Raw genomic sequence first — 20,225 nt, forward strand, 5'->3', positions numbered from 1 at the left:
ACACTCTCTCTCTCAAAAATAAATAAAAAACATTAATTAAAAAAATGTTTAAAAAATCCATAACCCCACTTTCACGCAACCCCAAAAGAACCAGATGTGGCTTGCTATGGAACCCACACCCCAAATGAACACCAGAAAACCCTGTATAAAACTATAAATGTGAAGGGGGCAAGGATGTTAGAGTCAAGTTACTTTACAAGTAAGAAAGTTCATAAGGCAAACCTAGGATCCTGGATTATAAAGAAGATAACAAATCAGCGCAGGCACTCTGCAGAGAGGAGTCTCCTCTTTCACTTTATCTCACCGTGGTCTCTATACACACATTTCTTTTGTTCATTTTAATCTTTATTCACGGGCAATATTTTCATGTGTCAATGCATCACTGGATTGATCACTCTAAGGAAAAGAGTCAATCTGCCCCTAAATATTCAGAAAGTACCAGATTAGTCTTCACTTTGGAGAAATTAGTGGCCAAATTGTTGGTCCAACTGGTTAAAACACACACATGTACACATATAACTCAGCATCTCAGAAGTGTAACAAAGTAAATGGGGTATCGGAAACCACTATTAGTAACTGATTCAGTTTTTAAAAGGCACACAATTAGAAAGTATCTCCTGTTAGGAAGTACTTATAATGAGGCTACGTCTCCAGCTATAGTCTACCTAGACTCCACGAAAATCAAATTATGTAAACAGTTTTTCAGTTTTTTAAATATAGCCAATTCTTTTATAAGCATTATATAAATATATTACATATAAAATATATATAATAAAATATATCAAATGTTATAGTAGAGGTAATCACAAGTGTCATAAACACCTACAGCTAAGAGACTCCACCAAAATTCCACATCAGTGGAAATAAGCTTCCTTTTTGTCCTAACCGGAACTTACTTCTACCAATTGTTGAAAATGACATTTCTAATTCATTGTTTTATGCCACTATCCGTATTCCACGTGGATATGTGACATTTGGTAACTGTACATTATCACTGCAGTACTTTAGAATTGTTTCTCTAAGAACAATTAATGTAAGTAATTTATAGCAAAGAATGTGGTTTCACAACTGAAGATCACCTACTGACTTTATGTACTCTCCTAACAATATCATAGGCATGACTACCTAACAAATCAAAATAGCTCTGGGATCACAAAAAAATTTTATGGGAATTTAGGACTTCCTTTAAAAATAGAAAATGGGCCACAATCAGTAATTACTAAATAAAAACTATAAGCTACTTTCCTTAATGAATTGCTTTATGTCCTTAGATAATTCTTTACTTTCATTAAAACACACGAAATCAACCCGAATTTAAACTCTCTGAACGCCTGGCATAATAAGAAATGTAACATAGGAAAATGAGAAATCTATGAAAACGATAAGTCATAAGATGGGGAATAACCACTTACTGCTGTCTTGAAAGGCAAAATGCACTATAAATGCTAGCAATTATAAGCCAACACTCCGACAGAGTTTAAAAGCCTCTTTTCAATGAATGCAAGGTTAACCACAAACTATATTATGGTCAAAAATGAAATATCACTCTTAATTCCACAGTTGACCTGCACATACTTCTGTAAGTGGCACCAAACTAAGCTAATGAAAAGACTGCCTAACCGGTTACATCGCGTCGTTCACGATCCACAACTCTGAAAAGAATTCACTCCTCCCTAATTCTGTTTTAAAAACCCTTCCAGGAAAAGCTTGCATCATCTTCCTTCTTACCACATCTTTCTGGTCGACTACCAACATCGAAGTTAAAAGGAGATCTCTCTTTGGTAGGAGAGGAAGGTTCAGCAGGATGGGAGTGTGAGGACCTGTCAAACACATTTAACCGCTGAGGGAAAATGTCACCCGAATAAGCCCAGAGGGTTAAATGGCTCACAATGCACGGTTAAATTTCTTTATGGCCCTTTGTACGTTCAGAGATTCAACCAGACAAAAAGAAGGACCTGCTTTTCGCTTTGATTCCCCGGGGGTGATGAAGGCGGTCGAGGGAGATGGGTTTGGTCTGGTCGTTTACATCGCAGGCCCCGGTGCCAGATGGATGCCCGTGGCCACGCGCTCGCCCCAAAGTTCCTGCGTCGTGCCGCCCGGCGCCTGCAATCACCGCCTGGCACCCGGGAACAATGCGGGGCGCCGGGGCGCCCACACCCGGGCCCGGGAAGGAACGGGAGGCCGTTGTCCGCCCGCGCCCGGGAACAAAAGGCGCCGCGGGGCCCGGGCCGAACGCTCGAGGGTCGCGGAGCCAGCGCCCGGCGGGGACGACGTCGGGGAAACTTTCCGCGGGGCCGAGGCGGCGGGGCGAGGGCCCCGGGAGGCCCTCTCGCCGCGAAGCCCCGCACAATAGCCGGGCCGAGCGCGGGAAGGCCGGGCCGCCACGCCCCCGCCCCCGCCGGGCCCGGGCCCGACCCCGGCCGCGTACCTGGTGGTTCTCCTTCCTGCCGCCCGCGGCCGCCGCCGGCCCGCCGGGGCCGCTCGTCATGTTCACGTACAGGGAGCGGGTGAGCGGGCTCCGCAGCGTCCACATCCTCCGCGCCAGCCACACGGACGCCAGGCTCAGGCACAGCCAGCCCGCGAACAGTCTCATCGGGGGCCGCGGCCGCTCGTTCGGATCACCGCCGGCGCCGGGGCGAGGAGGAGGAGGCGCCGCCGCCTCCGGCCGCCGCCGCCGCCGCCCGGACTCGAGCCATCGCGCCCAACTTGCCCATCCAGCCCCTTCAGGGCCGAGGCGGGGGGTGGGGAGGAGCGGGCGGCGCACAGCCTTCCCACCTCCCCCTTCCTTTCCGCCCGCGGAACGCAACCGCCGCCGGCGCCAGTTTCCACCCGGAGCACTTAAGAGCGGCCGAAGCGCGCTCCCGCGCGGATAGAGCCGCCGGCCGGGAGGCGGGACAAAGGGAGCGCGCATTCGCCAGGCGCGCGTCCCCGCCTCCTATCTGGGCCGCGGCTTCATGTAATGGCGGAGATATTTTTCGTTTTATACGGCAAGGGCGATACTTCCGAAGGCAGTTACTGAAGCCTCCCGGTCCCTCCAAGGTGGTGTCCTTAGGACTTCTGGTCTTTCCTCGCCTTAGTCGTGGCCTCTGGGCGCCTCATTCCCTTCCCCCAACCCCCCCACCCCGACCCCGGCAGGACTTAACCTGGTTGTGCAGATTGACCCGAGGGTGAGGAGAGGGAGTCTCCTGCCTTTCGTACGTCCAGACTGTCAGACCAACACCTTGCCTGAGACGGACGCTGCCAGTTCTTAACTGTCACTGGCTCAGCTGCGTGGCTTATTTACATTTAGAGCCGAAGAGCCAGACCCCCACCCCAAGGGCCTCCACCCTGCTCCGCAGGAGCTACAAAGCTGTCTGGAATCTAGGGAGAAAGGATATCACCATGCCCTTGGTTCTTCCCAGTCCTGTTCCCCAACCCTGGCAAGTTGCTGGCTATATGTTTCTAAGAGATATCAGTGAAAGCTCTGCCTTTGTTGGAAGTCACAGCAGCTCAGGCACCTGCAAGTATTACGTTGATGTATTGATGACCCTGCCCAAGAACGAAGACCCCCAAATCCGAGGCCCTTGCTGCTTGTTTCCTTGAACTAACAGATGGAAGTTGGACCCAGCACTCAAAGCGAACTAAGCTCCGGGAGCAATATTTACCCGGATGTTTCTTTGATCATTTCTAGCACGAGGAGACCTAGCAACGTTTCAGAACCGAAGGGTTACACCGTGTTCCTGTGTCTGAAGTTCTTCCTGCTGCTACCACCAAGCTACAACTAAGGAGTAATATATTTCATGGGTTCTCTAGCTTCAACACCTTTTCCAGGTTTGTTTGGAAACTGCTTTTAATTTAACTGCACTAGAAATAATGTAAATACATTTTATTTTAGTTCAAAAGAAGTAAGCCTTACCGTCAACTCCAGTATTGCACTTAAGAGATTACCATTTATGAAGCAGTGGTATGGTGATCCACTGATGAAGAACAAAATCGTACTTTACCCACAAACTTATTTATTAGCTTCTAAGAATCCTGGCTTGGGACTTTTTGGGAACAGGGGCATCTTGTTGCCTAATGTGAGGTAGGCTATAACAAACACAAAGGGGAAAGGGGAGGGTACTTTGTGTTCTCTCTTTTCAGTATGTTACCTGACTGCTTCCTGCTAAAACGCCAAAGAACCTGAACCTTACTAAATCTAGTTCAAACTTGTAGTGGTCCTGGCCCAAGTCATCAAAAGGGAACCATATTAGCCAGTCCAGGTAAACTCAGTTTGTTTACCATGTCACCTGTCCCTCCTGTCTCATGCAATCAGTGTCAGATAAAGCAGCCTTCATCTTTTTAGAGGTGGAGTGGGGAGGAGGGTGAAAGCAGTAGGAATATATAAAGTGACACATTTCATTTCTGAAAACAAAAAAGACAAAAGGTATGCCCCCAACTATAGAGTATACCTGAGGAGCCACAGCACAGAGACTGCAAAATGTGTCAGATGAACAAGAAGCAACTAGATGCCTACTGAACTCTGAAGTATTTGGGGGTCAGTTGACAGCCAGGAAGCCTAGCATCTCAAAGGAGCAGACTTTCATTTTATACCTGAGCAGCTGGCCTGGAAAAATAAATCACCCACACATTTAAAATAGTCTATAATAATCACAAAATAGTCAAATACATGTTATTTACACTTAGCAAACACAGGAAGAAACCAAAGCACAACATGATCAAATGATTTGCCTAAAGGTAGAGCAAATTCAATAGCAGACCTTTTCATAGAACCTGGTATCCCAGCTTGTGATCCTTCGATCCATCTAAGAAGCCTCTTCGTTGTCTCTCTCTTCTCAGAGAGCCTCCTGAATTACAAATGAGGAGGAAGGAAAACAGCAAGAGTAAATATACTAAGCAGAAGTTCAGATTGCCCTCGGGGACTGCCCCCTTCCTTCATCTACTAGAATGTCACTACTGTATATTAAAACCTCAATTAAAAACCTCAGTTATCCATAATGGAGAGGGGCAGAGGCACGAATAACACAAGAAGCTGAAAACCAGCCAATATCCCTTCTAACGTGGCTTTTAAATGCAGTCAGTAATAGTCCAAAAACACAGAAATAACACCCTCTGTATTGACCTCTGCTCACTGCCCTCCTGACTAGGAGCTCAGGTATTGAACTTGGGTCATAGTGCTGTGCATAGGCCCCATATCTTGTCTGGATCACTTTCTTCTCTAGAACTCTAAGCAAGGGTACCTTTTGGTGTAATTGTTCTTATCAGCTACAAATTACAACATATCCATGTTCTCTTTTCAGTGACAAAATCTAACGTAAAGGGAACCCATGGAGAGCTTTGTGGGCGCCTGGGTAGCTCAGTTGGTTAAGCATCCGGTCCCTGATTTCAGCTCAGGTCATGATCTCATGGGTTATGAGTTGGAGCCCTGCATCAGGCTCTTTGCTGACAGTGCAGAGCCTGCTTAGGATTCTCTCTCTCTGCACCTTGCCTACTCTACCTTTCTCCCTGTCTCTCTCTCAAAATAAACAAACGTAAAAAAAAAAAAAAAAAAAAAAAAAGCTTTAAAAAAAAAAGAAAAAGAGAGACTTGGATCTGCAGAGGCACAAAATGTGCCAGTCACTGTTGGTCATTGTCCTCTCCTTGAAGAGATTAAGTAGTGTAAAAAGCACTCAAAAATCACACGTTTTTGTGGACTTTTTTATACTTAATATTTTGTAGAGTGTCAGAGAATGGTACAAGTTTTCCCCAGTATAGATGTGCCCTGTGGTAATTAAGCAATGAGCACCTCCAAAAAATAAAATTAGTAAATGTATCCAACAATTTATTTTTATTTATTTTTTTAGAGAGAGAATGAGAGTGTGAGTAGGGGAGAGGGGGAGACAGAGAGAGAGAGGGAGGGAATCCTAAGCAGGATCCACACACAGCACAGAGCCCCACTAAGGGCTCCATTCCACAGCCCTGGGATCACAACCTGAGCCAAAATCAAGAGTCAGACGCTCAACCGACTGAGCCACCCAGGCACCCCAACATTTTTTTTCATTAGTAAACAGGGCATTTTTTATCTGAACTTGGTTGATATAATTTCAGTCATACACAGTGATCACTGTGATCTCTGCTTGATAAATTCTAAGTTCTGGTGAAACTGCAAACAGGTTAGAAAAAAATTGGCAACATAAAGTAGCAATATTAAACCAGGAGTCACCTATGGAGGCAAGTACAAATAACACAATGTACTCTTGGAGATCTCCCAGTGCTAACTCATCAGCATACTGGTTTGAGACAGACCAGCTGGGTTTGAAGCCTGGCTCTAAGCTTCTTGGTAATGCACTTTGAGGCAAATAACTTGATTGCTGTAGGTCTCACTTTCCTCATCTGTGAAATGGGAATAATAATAATGGTTACCTATCTCATGGGGATGTAGTAATGATTAAAGTATATATTCTAAATATAAAAGACTATATATTCTAAATATAAAGGACTATTCCAAATATAAAGGTGCCTCAAGATGCAGGGAGCTCTCCAGAAATGTTAATTTGCTCTTGTTTTCATTATAACATGGATAATTCAACCTCTTCTGATGACCCCTTTTCCTTATCCATAAACTAAGGGCCATGATTCTGAACTGCCTACTTCATAATACACCTACGAGAATCAGATGATCTTAAAGTCTCAACCAAGATTATCATAATAAGGATGTTCGGTCCTAACATAACCGTGATCTCTGCAAAGCTACTCTCCATAAAACATTCCCTTAGAGCCCTTGATGAGAGCTCCTCCTCAGTGTGTTTATTCCCAGGCTCCTTCCTGAGACTTGGGACTAAGGGAGGAAAGATGAGAAGAGGAAAGAGAACACAAATCTAAAAAACATTCAAACCTAAAATTACAAAATCAGGCAGCACATAGAAGTCATTTACTTGTGAAGGATGACTGTCTTAGTAGGAAAGCCTTTCCCTCTCTGATATATAGAACTCCACACCAACCATGGCATTTCACGTGCTTACAACCTTCTGAACCCTGCGGCTTCCCTCTACCCCACACCATGGCAATCTCATACCTGTCTCAGATGATGTCAGGAATAGCAGCAGAAAGACAAAGAAATAGCACTTTCATGTGGTCAATAAACATTTATCGAATACATGCCACACGCTAGGCTCTAAACTAAGTGGAATAGAAACACAGTGCCTCACCCTCATACAGCTTGCTGTCTGTCTAGTAGGGAGGCAGACCTGCCCAAATAATCAAAAATCAATGTATAATTACAAACGGCTGAGTGCTAGAAGAGAATTGGATATTGTTAGAACTTAGAACAGAGGGTTCTGACTTGACTGGGGTGTGGGGAATGGAGTGTTCAGGGAAAGCTGAAGTATGAGGAAGTGTGGCATCATGGCCCTCGTTTTGACATCTCCTTGCTAAGCTTGAGAGCTTCCGAGTTGCCCAAGTTCCTCTAGATTATAGATGCACCTAGTAATTGTGAGAAAAGAAATAGGGGTGCTCTTGGAGCCTTCTGGGATGTGAAGACTCACGGTGGCCACCTATGTAATTATGTTGTACATCTACATGACTGCTTTTAGGACCCTTCAAGAAAATCTGCACATAATAGTTTAACTCACTTAGAGGAATATGTGTATTATTTAAAAATACATATTTCAACTCTGCAGTGTCCTTCTAGTAGGAGGTCTGAGTCAGAGCTCTGAAAAAAGAGAGAAGGCTGTTGTTTTTCATTCACTTTCTGGGATATTTTCAAAGGTCCAAAGATCTTTGATCTCGTTTTAAGTATATTTTCAAAACATCCCTATCCTTGGCCTCATAATTGCTGTCTCCTACATGTATGTGGGTTTGGTCTTATGAATGGCCACTTCCTCTCCACCCAGTGTGCCATGTCACTTCATGCCACTGTGTTTTCATATACTTGTTTTGAAACTATAAAACACTCAAACTTATGGTTTATATGAAATACATGAAAAAATTGCACGGTACAATGAGAAAGCTTTAAAACAAAATCTAAATATTTCATAGTAGACAAAATATATATGTGCATACATAAACATAAGTGATCTTAAAGAGTTTGTATAACATAGCACAGAGCCACATCTCTGCTGGCATGAAAGACGATGACTATTTTATTTTTGCACAACCACATACTGGTCTGAGAATGAGGAAGAATACGTTTATGAAAGAGGATACTTGAGCAGTCAAGCAACCTGAAAATCAGACAAAACTATCTCCCTTCTCTGGTAAAAACAGTGATTGATTTTTTTTTTTTTTTTTAATGGCCACAACTAATGTGAGTTTGCTTTACAACTTAACCTAGGATCTTCCTTAAACGTGTTGTGCCTACAAATCATTAAACCCAGAAGAAAGGCATTTGACTATTAAATATCCAAAACCTCAGCATTTTGAAACCCCCACAGCTGTTTTCCTTCAGTTCATAGTTTCCCCTTACCAACAAACATCCTTTGTTCCATACAGTTTCCTAAAATCGAGAGTCAATACTGCAAACAGCTATTAAGCTATTCCACAGTAGAAAGTTTATTTCAAGTTCATTAGCTTTCTGTCCTCAAGTCTTTCGAGTAAAGTTTTAGATATGGCAGGGACAGGCATTAAAGGCCATCAGCTTTTCCTTCCACTAACAGAGCTCAGATTCCACCCTCTTCCTCCAGCCTCCGACACCAGTTCTGGCGGGTGGGGTGGGAGAAGCCAGCTTTGCTCAAGGACCTCACTAAAGTGTAGTTTGTGAATATAGAACAGGCTATTCTCCCTCCAGGAAAAGTCCATTTTATAACCAAAACTATAAATGACATTGGAGCCAAATGTGCTGTTTTTTAGACAGACATAATTTTAAACAAATTGCCTTAGGTTATACATGCACTGTTTTTATTTTCATAAGGAGACATATTTATAGATGATTTTCACCACATCTACAATGCTCATCATAATGATTCAATGGAATGAGGCTTTAGGTAAAAAAGCCTTAAGTTATCCCTGTAGACTTTGATAGAACAATGGACTAATTTTTAGAGTCTCCAACGTCCTGGTTGATAAATGAATGGGAATTTCTCCATTGTCATACTATAAACAGCAACATATACATAGGAATATGTATACATGATACAGGGTAAATCATATTTGAGAACATTTAATATTTATTAGCTCTTTTCCTCATTTAGAATTTATATTTGGACACAAGTATCAGGAATACATTATATTTTTGACATATATTATAGTTTAAAGAATTTTTAAATTTTTTTTTTTAATGTTTATTTATTTTTGGGACAGAGAGAGATAGAGCATGAACGGGGGAGGGGCAGAGAGAGAGGGAGACACAGAATCGGAAACAGGCTCCAGGCTCTGAGCCACCAGCCCAGAGCCCAACGCGGGGCTCGAACTCACGGACCGCGAGATCGTGACCTAAGCTGAAGTCGGACGCTCAACCGACTGAGCCACCCAGGCGCCCCAAGAATTTTTAATTTTAAGCAAACTCTGTGTCACATGTGGGGCTCGAACTCATGACCCAGAGATCAACAAGAGTTACATACTCTACCAACTGAGCCAGCTAGGCACCCCCAAAGATGTTTTAGGGAAAAAATTAAGTCAGATCATTTTGACATGATAGGCAGTATATACAGTTGATTTTTTTTTTTTTTTTTTGAGAGAGAGAGGGTGCAAGTGAGTGAGGGGCGGAGAGAGAGAATCCCACGAAGGGCAGAAAGACAGAGAGAGAGAGGAAGAGAGAAGCACGGCTCACCCTGGGCTCGTGTTTTACTCAAAGCAGGGCTGTACTCACCCTAAGTGGGGCTCATGCTTACCTGATGTGGGACTCGAACTTACAAACTTTGAGATCATGGCCTGAGCTAAAGTCAAATGCTTAATGACTTAGCCACCCAGCCCCCCCCCCCCCCCATGCAGCTGATCATTAATATTGCCCTGAAATAAATTCTGGAAATACAGAAATAAAATTGCTGTGTATGTATAATGGATTAGAAAAAAGAAATGTAAAGTCACCTTTTTTTTTTTTTTAACGTTTCTTTATTTTTGAGACATAGAGACAGAGTACAAGTGAAGGAGAGGCAGAGAGAGAAGGAGATACGGAATCCAAAGCAGGCTCCAGGTTCTGAGCTGTCCGCACAGAGCCCAACATGGGTTCCAAACCCACGAAGTATGAGATCATGACCTCAGCCGAAGTTGGATGTTCAACAGACTGAGCCACCCAGGTGCCCCATAAAGTCACCTTTTAAAAAGGCAGGTCTGGGGCTGCTGGGTGGCTCAGTTGGTTAAGCGTCCAACTTCAGCTCAGGTCATGACCTCGCGATTCGTGAGTTCAAGCCCCGTGTCAGGTTCTATGCTGATAGCTCAGAGCCTGGAGCCTGCTTCGGATTCTGTCTCCCTCTTTCTCTGCCCCTCCCCCACGTGTGCTCTGTCTCTGTCTCTCAAAAATGAATAAACATTAAAAAAAATTAAAAAAAAAAAGGCAGGTCTGTTGGGGTGCCTGGGTGGCTCAGTCAGTTAAGCATCTGACTCGATCTCAGCTCAGGTCTTGATCTGAGCTTGTGAGTTCAAGCCCCATGTTGAGCCCCATGCTGGATATGGAGCATAGATAGATAGATGCATAGATAGATAGATAGATAGATAGATAGATAGATAGATAGTCAGGTTCCCAAGCCAAGACTTGATTGCAGATTGACTGAAGGAAGATCATAACATATCTACAGAAAAAAACAGCTCATTGGGGGTAGAGGTGGGGAGGAGTTGTGTCAGCCTTGGGAAATGGAAAGGCAGGCTGATTTGGTAGTGGATCTCCATCATCAGCTCAGGAGACAGTATCCTTCACTTTGCTCAATGCTGCACGTGTCTCTCTGTGTGGATGGTGATGGGTGCATCCATTTTATCCAGGCTCCATGACATCGTCCATTAACATCATTCTAAATGGCCACATCCCTCATTCCATGCTCACCACATGGTTGGATGTGCTTCACCCAACAAATATCAGACAGACCTCACTTGCCTGAAAAGTGCAATTGATAGGGATGAGAACATTCCCAGATTGTTGAGGCATGCTGTGGTTCTCTTCCAAGGTCTTTCTTGCCCCACCCCACATTCCTCATCCCTGAACCCCATTTCCATTTATCCAACTCTCATCTTTATCATCAAAAACAGGGTGAACACTCACACCAAGAGACATGAAACTCAAATTCTAGTTACATCCCCGACATTTTCCATGTGACCTCGTAAAATCACATAACCTTCATTCTTTTGTTGTAAAAATGGTAATTAATAAAGACCACCTGTGCATATGCACCTGGATTAGAGACTTCCAGTTATGGGATCTGTTCCTTCACCTGCTTACTTTCTTTCATGAATTATGGGTTCTTTGGATATTTCCCCAAGTGATAATATAAACATACCTATACTTACATAGTACACAAGAGAAGTGGTATAATTTTGTTTTCCCACACACTTTAACAAGAAATCTCACAAATTCAGTCCCATAGCACTCCACAAAATAGGAAATAATTTACAGCAAATCGTACATACCTGTGACAAAGTTTGTAAGTAGAGCCATCTTTCGTCTTGACAGTTGTGTGCTTGACAACTTGTCAGCTTCTTATGATCTGAAACCAAAATCCTTACATTTCCTCCTCCCAATATCAGTCACTCTCCCACTTAGTGTGAGGCTTGCCCAGTCCCCTGGGAGGAGGCACTCATTAGGAAAAGTAGGAACAAAAATGAACATATTTCTTTTTTTTTTTTTTTTTTTAATTTTTTAATGTTTATTTTTGAGACAGAGAGAGACAGAGCATGAACGGGGGAGGGTCAGAGAGAGGGAGACACAGAATCCGAAACAGGCTCTAGGCTCTGAGCTGTCAGCACAGAGCCCGACGCGGGGCTCGAACTCACAGACCGTGAGATCATGACCTGAGCCGAAGTCGGCCGCTTAACCAACTGAGCCACCCAGGCGCCCAAAAAAATGAACATATTTCTACCGCATGAAATTCTAGATCTGGGCCACAGCCTCACTCTTTATGAAAAAGAGCATTGCGAGAGTACCACCCAGGCCACTGAAAACAACAATGGCTCACAATAGATGCCAGACATTGTGGTAGGTATCTTAACGTGTGTCATCTCTTTTTTTTTTTTTTTAATTTTTTTCTTTTTTTTTAGAGAACATGTACGCATGTACACCCAACTTGCGGAGGGGCAGAAGGAGAGGGAGAGAATGAATCATAAGCAGGCTCTATGCTTAATGCACGACTGGTGGCAGGACTCTAGCTCAGCGCAGAGCCCTGCAGTGGGAGGTGGGGGGAGGCTCTATCTCACCACTGTGAGATCATGATGAAAGGACCTGAGCCAAAATCAAGGATAGGACGCTTAACTGACTGAGCCACCCAGGCATCCCCATGTGTCATCTCTTTTTTCTTTTTTTAAGTTTATTTTTTGAGAGAGAGAGCGCAAGCGGGGAAGGGGCAGTGAGAGAGAGGGCGACACAGAATTGGAAGCAAGCTCCAGCTGAGCTGTCAGCACAGAGCCTGACACGGGTGGAACTCATGGACCGTGAGATCGTGACTGAGCCCAAGTCAGATGCTTAACCAACTAAGCCACCTACATTCCCGTGTCATCTCTTTTAATCCTCAATACAATCTAAGAAGGTTGATACTATTGTTATTTATTTCTTTTCTTTCCTTCTTTCTTTTTTCTTTTCTTTTCTTTCTTTCTTTCTTTCTTTCTTTCTTTCTTTCTTTCTTTCTTTCTTTTTTTTTTTTTCAGAGGAAGAAACCAAGGCACATAAAGCTTCTATTGCACAGCCAATGAGTGGTTGAGGCAGGATTTTAAAGCAGGCGGTCTGATTTCAGAACCCACATTCTTCACACAATGCTCTACTGCCTCCTAGTGTTTTAGCCATCCTCAGCCCAGGAGCATCAGAATCCCAGGTGGTGTTAGTTACACTGCAGGTTCCTGGGTCATTCGAGGTGTACTGATTCAGAATCTTGCTGTAAATCAGAAATTTTTAATATGGTTCACAGGAAGAAGGCGGGGAAGAGGTCCTTAGCAGAAGCGCTATGTTCTTTTTTTTTAATGTGTATTTGTTTTTTTGAGAGAGCAAGAAAGCTAGTGGGGGTTGGGCAGAGAAGGAGGGAGGCAGAGCATCTGAAGCAGGCTCTGGGCTGACATCAGAGAGCCTGACACAGGGCTCGAACTCACAAACTGTGAGATCATGACCTGAGCCAAAGTCGGGTGCTTCAGCCACTGAGCCACCCAGGTGCCCCAGAAGCAATATGTACTTTTAATAAAGAGTGTTAATAAAACAGTATTCAATAGTCATGACATTGTTAATGAGGTAATTATTTTTAAAGTGTTGAGATACCCTAAAAGTGTTGAGATAACCATTTGACTTTCTGAATAGCAAGTCAAATGTCACTTGTGTAATCACTTCAAAACAATCTTCCAGGAATAAAATGAAGATAATTTCTGTGGTCTATAAATATTTTTTAAGTCCAGTAATTCACCCTGTATAGTATACAGTTTGAGTTGTGACAAATGCATACAAGGGTTGTGACCAATACCCACAATCAAAATACAGACTATTTCCATTCCTTAAAAAAATTCCCTGTGTCCCTTGTAGTCAACCTCTCTCCCCATCTTAGATTCTGCCAACCACTAATGTGTTTGCTCCCCTGAAAGTTTTACCCTTTCCAGAATATGATTTAAATGGAATCATACAGTTAGGTAATCTTTTGAGTCTGGCTTCTCTTCCACTCAGCATTGTGCACTTGGCATTCATTCATGCTGATGTATCAGTAAATCTGTCTTCTTACTGACATATGTCATTCCATGATATGGATGTACCACAATCTGTTTCCCTGTTAACCAGCTGAAGGACATTTGAGTCACTTCCAGTTTTTTTTATGTATGTGATCATGACTAAACTGCCATAAACAACTGTGTACATGTTTTGTGTGAACACAGTTTTTGGTTCTCTTGAGCAAATAGCTAGCAATGGGATTTCTGGATTCTATGTCAGATTCTATGTCTATTTAACTTTTTTAATAAGCTGTCAAAACTGATTTCTAAAGCAGCTGTGCCATTTTAATTCTTCCAGGACTGTATGAGAGTTCTAGGTGCTCCACAATCTTGTCAGCACATGGTATTGTCAGTTTTTATTTTAGCCAGTCCAATAGTTATGTAGTGGTATTTCACTGTGGTTTTATTTTTCTTTTAATGTTTATTTATTTATTTTGAGAGAGAGAGAGAACATGAGCAGGGGAGGGGCAGAGAGAGAGAAGGAGAGAGAGAGAATCCCAAGCTCCCAAGCTCCACGCTATCAGCACAGAATCTGATACAGGGCTTGATTTCATGAACTGTGAGATCATGACCTGGTCGGAAATCAAGAGTTGTTCACTTAATTGACTGAGCCACTCCTTCACTGTGGTTTTAATTTGCCTTTTCCTGATAACCAATAATGTTAAAGATCTTTTCATGTACTTACTTTCCATCTGTAGCTCTTCTTTGGTGGAATGTCTGTTCAAACATTTGCCCCTTTTTTATTGGGTTGTTTCTTATCTTTTAATTGGTTGAGAGTCTTTTTAAAATACTCTACATGCAAGTCTTTTATCAAATATGGATTTTGCAAATATTTTCTCCCAGACTGTGGCTTACCTTTTCATTTATTAACAATGTCTTTCAAAGATCAGGAGTTAATTTTTTTTCCCCAGACTTAATGAGGTATCATTGACAAGTAAAAATTGTGTATATGTAGATTGTACAACATGATTTTTTAAAGGTGTACAATTGGATGATTTAATATACATATAAATTATGAAATAATTATAATAATTAAGTTCATTAACACATCCATCACCTCACATAGGTACCTTTGTGTGCATATGTGGTGAGAACACTTAAGAGCTACTTTCTTAGCAAATTTCAAGTGTATAATATAGTGTTATTAACTATAGTCACCATTTTTTACATTAGATTCCCAGAATTTATTATAACTGAAATATTGTGCCTTTGGACCAACATCTCTCTACTTCCACACCCTCATGCCATGGCAACCATTGTTCTCTGGCTCAATGTTTTCAGCTTCCATTTATAAGTGAAACCATACCAGTATTTGTCTTTCTGTTCTGGCTTACTTCACATAGCATAATGTCCTCCAGGTTCATCCATGTTGGTGCAAATGATGAGACTTCCTTCTTTTTTATGGCTGAATAATCTCTGTATCTATATCACATCTTTATCCATTCATCCATCAACGAACACTTAGGTTGTTTCCATACTTGGATATTGTGACTAATGCTGCAACGATCATGGGAGTGCAGATACCTCTTTCTTTTAGTTTTGGTTTAAGTTTATTTTGGGAGAGAGAGAGAGAGAGAGCGTACGTGCACAACACAAGTGAGGGAGGGGCAGAGTGAGAGGGAGAGAGAGAATCCCAAGCAGGTTCCACACTATCAGCGCAGAGCCCCCCGAAGGACTCGATCCCATGAACTGTGAGATCATGACCTGAGCCGAAATCAAGAGTTGGACGCTTAATGGACTGAGCCACCCAGGCATCCCTCTTTTTCTTTCAGTTTTACTGAGATATAATCAACATACAGCATTGTGTAAGTTTAAGGTATACAGCATAACGACTTGACTTACATATATTATGAAATGATCATCACAATTAGTTAACATCCATCACCTCATATAGATACAAAAAGAAAAAAAAGAAAGAAAATGTGTTTTTCCTTGTGTAAGAACTCTTAGGATTTACTCTTAACAGCTTTCAAATATACCCTACAGCAGTGTTAACTACAATCATCATGTTGTACATTACATCCTGAGTACTTATTTATCTTATAACTAGAAGGTTGTGCCTTTTGACCACCTTCCTCCAATTCCTCCTTTCCCACCCCTGCCTCTGGAAACCACAAATCTTCTCTTTTTCTGTGAGTTTTATTTTGTTTTGTTTTGTTTTTCTGTGAGTTTCTGGGGTTTTTTTTGTTGTTTTTTTGGTCGTTGGTTTTTTGTTTGTTAGATTCCACATATAAGTGAGAGCATATAGTATTTCTCTTTCCCTGTTTTAGTTCACTTAGCATAATGCCCTCAAGATCCATCTGTGTTGTCACAAATGGTAAGATTTCCTTCTTTTTATGGCTAAATTCCATTGCATGTATATATACCAAAACTTTATCTATTCATCTGTCTATGGACATTTAGATTGTTTTCCCTGTCTTGGCTATTGTAAAGAATACTGCAGTGAATATGGAGGTACAGATATCTCAACATAGTGTTTTCTTTTCCTTCAGATGTAGTCCCAGAAGTAGAATTGCTGAATCATATGGTTGTTCTATCTTCAAATTTTTGAGGAACCTCCATGCTGTTTTCCACAGTGGTTGCACCAGTTCACATTGCCATCAAGAGTCCACAGGGATCCCTTTTCTCCACATCTTCACCAGCATTTTTTATCTCTAATCTTTTTGGTGATAACCAAACAGGCATCTGTTTTCAATTTTATTGATTTCTGATGTTTATTATTTCCTCCTGCCTGATTTGGGTTTAATTTGCTCTTTTTTGTTTGTTTGTTTGTTTCCTAAGGTGGAAACATAGATTATTAATTTCAGACCCTTCTTTTATTTATATATAATATATAGGCACATATGTATAATATATATACATATTCATTTAATGCCACAGACTTCCTTCTAGGCACTGCTCTCATTGCATTCCACAAATTTTGATATACTGTATCATGTTTTCATTTTTGTTCAATTCAAAATATGTTCCAGTTTCCTTGCTGACTTTTTCTTTAATCCATGAGTTATTTAAAAGTGTGTTTTTAACTTCCAGATTTGGGGGGGATTTCCCAGGTAGGTTATTGGTTTCTAATTGAATATACCATTATAATCAGAAGACATACTTTATATGACTTCTTTCATATGTGTTGTTATTTCTTTTTTAATTTTTTTTAATGTTTATTTATTTTTGAGAGAGAGAGACAGAGTGTGTGAATGGGGGAGGGGCAGAGAAAGACAGAGACACAGAATCTGAAGCAGGCTCCAGGCTCTGAGCTGTCAGCACAGAGCCTGACGAGGGGCTCGAACTCAGCCTTGAGATCATGACCTGAGCCGAAGTCGGACACTTAACCAGCTGAGCCACCCAGGCACCCCATTACTTCTTTTACTGCCCAGATGTTCTAACTTGCTAAATATTTCATTTGCACTTGAAAAGAACGTGTATTCTGCTGTTGTTGGGCAAGCTGTTCTATAAATGACAACTAGGTCAAGTTTCTTGATGGTATTGTTCACTTCTGTATCTTTATTGATTTTCCTTCTAAATGCCCTATTGATTACTAAGAAGTGAATTCCCACCTAAAATTGTGGATTTTGGGGGCATCTGGCTGGCTCAATTGATAGAGCATGCAACTCTTGTTTTTAGAGTTGTGAATTTGAGCCCCATATTGGGGGTAGAGTTTACTTTAAAAATATTATTTAAAAAATTATAAAATTATGGATTTGTTTATTTCTCCATTCACTTCTATTAGTTTTTTGCTTCATGCATTTAATTTTTTTTTTTTTACATTTATTCATTTTTGAGAGACAGAGACAGAGCACAAACAGGGGAGGGGCAGAGAGAGAGGGAGACACAGAATATAAAGCAGGCTCCAGGCTCCCAGCTGTCAGCACAGAGCCCAGTGTGGGGCTTGAAATCACAAACTGCAAGATCATGACCTGAGCTGAAGTCGGACGCTCAACCAACTGAGCCACCACTTGCTTCATGCATTTTGAAGCTCCATTATTAAGCACATACATATTTAGGATTATTACATTTTATTGGTAAGTTGATCCATTTATTACTATGTAAGCTCTCTCTTTATCCCTGGTAATATTCCTTCTTTTGAAGTTGACTTAAATGTTAACATGGCCATTCCAACTTTCCTTGGATTACTGCTTACATGTTATATTTTTTGGTCCTTCGTCTTTAAACATACCTGTGTCTTCATATTGGAAGCGGATTTTTTGGTATATATCATGTAGTTGGATCTTGTTTTGTTTTTAATCCAATCAATAATTTCTGTTTTTTAATTGGTATATTTCGACCATTTGTATTTAATGTAATATTGATTAACATCTAGTCAGTTGTTTTCTCTGTTCCATTCTTGGCCCTCTTTCTGCTTTTTCTGCCTGCTTTTAGGATGATTAATTTTTATTATGCTATTTCCACTATAGGCTTATTATTCATGCCTCAGTTTAAATATATATATATTTATGGGGCACCTGGATAGTTCAGTTCGTTGAGCATCCAACTTCAGCTCAGGTCATGATCTTGCAGTCTGTGAGTTCAAGCCCCATCTTGGGCTCTGTTCTGACAGCTCAGAGCCTGGAGCTTCAGATTCTGTGTCTTCCTCTCTCTCTGCCCCTCCCCTACTCGTACTCTGTCTCTCTCTCTCTCAAAAGTAAATAAACATTAAAAAAAATTTTTTAAATATATATATATTTAATGGTTGGTCTAAAGTTTATAATATACATCTAAAATTAATCACATCCTACCTTAAAATAATAATATACTTCTTCCATATGGTGTAAGAACCTTTTAACAATATATGACAAATTGTTCCCTCTAATCTTTTATATTATTGTTGTCCTATATTTTATTTTTGCATGTACTGTAATTCCCAAATACAGTGCTGCTCTTTTTACTTTAGATAGTCAATTATCTTTTATTGAAAATTTTATTGAGATAATTGTGGATTCACATGCTGTAGTAAGAAATAGTGCAGAATTATCCCATGTAATCTTTACCCAGTTTATCCTAATGGTAACATCTTACAAATTAGATAGCGCATATCACAACGAGGATTTTGGCACTGTTAACATTCCACTAATCTTTTAGATAGTTTTACTTGTGTGTGTGTGCGTGTGTTCAGTTCCATACAATTTTATCACATGTACGTTCATCTGTCCAACACCATAGTCAAGATACGGAACAATTTCATTGCCACAAGGATTGCTTGTGTTGCCCTTTTATTTATTTATTATTTTTTTAAAATGTTTATTTAGTTTGAGAGAGAGAGGGCATGAGCAGGGGACAGGCAGACAGAGAGGGAGAGAGAATCCCAAACAGGCTCCCCACTGTCCACACAGAGCCCAACACAGGGCTTGACCTCACGACCTGTGAGATCATGACCTAAGCCAAAATCAAGAGTTAAATGCTTAACTGACTGAGCTACCCAGGCACCCCATGTGTTGCCCTTTTATAACTATGATCATCCTTATCACTTCCCACTCCCATCTTAAACCTCTGACTACCATTAATCTGCTCTCCATTTCTAAAATTTTTTCATTTCCACGAATGTTACATAAATGGAATCATATGGTATGTAACCTTCTGTGATTGGGTTTTTTCATTCAGTATAATTCCCTGGAAAATCATCCAAGTTGATGTGTGTGTCAGTAGTTTAACTTTTATTGCTAAGTAGTATTCCATGGTTTCTATGTATCACAGTTTGTTTAACCATTAATCTGTTGAAGGAATTGTGTAAATGTAAATTTTCATTTCTCTGGGATAAATGCTCCAAAGCGCAATTGCTATGTTGCATTATAATTGCATGTTTAGTTTTATAAGAAACTGCCAAATGTCTTATAGAGTGGCGGTACCACTTGACATTTTCACCAGCAATGTATGAGTGATCCTTAGTCACCTTTTAAAGTGATTTAGCCTGGGTGGCTCAGTCAGTTAAGGGTCTGACTTTGGCTCAGGTCATGATCGCAGGCTTCTTGGCTTTGAGCCCCACATTGGATTCTGTGCTGACAGTTCAGAGCCTGGAGTCTGCTTCAGATTCTGTGTCTCCCTCTTTCTCTGCCCCTCCCCACTTATGCTCTATCTCTCTCTCAAAAATAAATAAAACATTTTTAAAAATTTAATAAAAATAAAGTGATTAAAAATAAGGGGCACCTGGGTGGCTCAGTCAGTTGAGTGTCCAACTCTTGATTTTGGCTCAGGTTGTGATCCCTGGGTTGTGGGATTGAGCCGTTCATCAGGCTCTGTGTTGAGTATGGAGGCTGCTTGAGATTCTTTCTCCCTCCACCCCTCTCTCACACTCTCTTTCTCTGAAAATAAAAAAATAAATAAAAATTTTAAAATGATTACAAAATAAGAAAAAAGTCTTTTGTATTTACCTCCATTTTAACCATTTCTAGAGATGTTTATTCCTTGGCTTAGACCCAAGTTTCTATCTGGTAACTTCCTGAACACTTCATGTAATG

The 20,225-nt window shown here is 41.3% G+C and overlaps 1 protein-coding gene and 1 long non-coding RNA gene across 2 annotated transcripts in view; one reads left to right on the plus strand and one right to left on the minus strand.

The window, feature by feature from the left end:
• The window catches only part of METTL9 (methyltransferase like 9), a 49,553-nt gene extending 46,960 nt beyond the window's left edge, over positions 1 to 2,593 (minus strand). Inside the window, 1 exon segment of the mRNA XM_042922294.1 lies at positions 2,429 to 2,593. Coding sequence (XP_042778228.1) covers positions 2,429 to 2,593 — 165 coding nt within the window.
• A 153-nt stretch (positions 2,594 to 2,746) lies between these two features.
• LOC122209959 overlaps positions 2,747 to 20,225 on the plus strand; it is a 36,895-nt gene continuing 19,416 nt past the window's right edge. The window contains exons 1-2 of the long non-coding RNA XR_006197856.1: positions 2,747 to 3,039; positions 3,671 to 3,810. This is a non-coding gene — a long non-coding RNA (uncharacterized LOC122209959). The remainder of the gene's footprint in view (positions 3,040 to 3,670; positions 3,811 to 20,225) is intronic.

Source organism: Panthera leo, chromosome E3 (genome assembly GCF_018350215.1).
Source record: "Panthera leo isolate Ple1 chromosome E3, P.leo_Ple1_pat1.1, whole genome shotgun sequence".
Classification (NCBI taxonomy): domain Eukaryota; kingdom Metazoa; phylum Chordata; class Mammalia; order Carnivora; family Felidae; genus Panthera; species Panthera leo.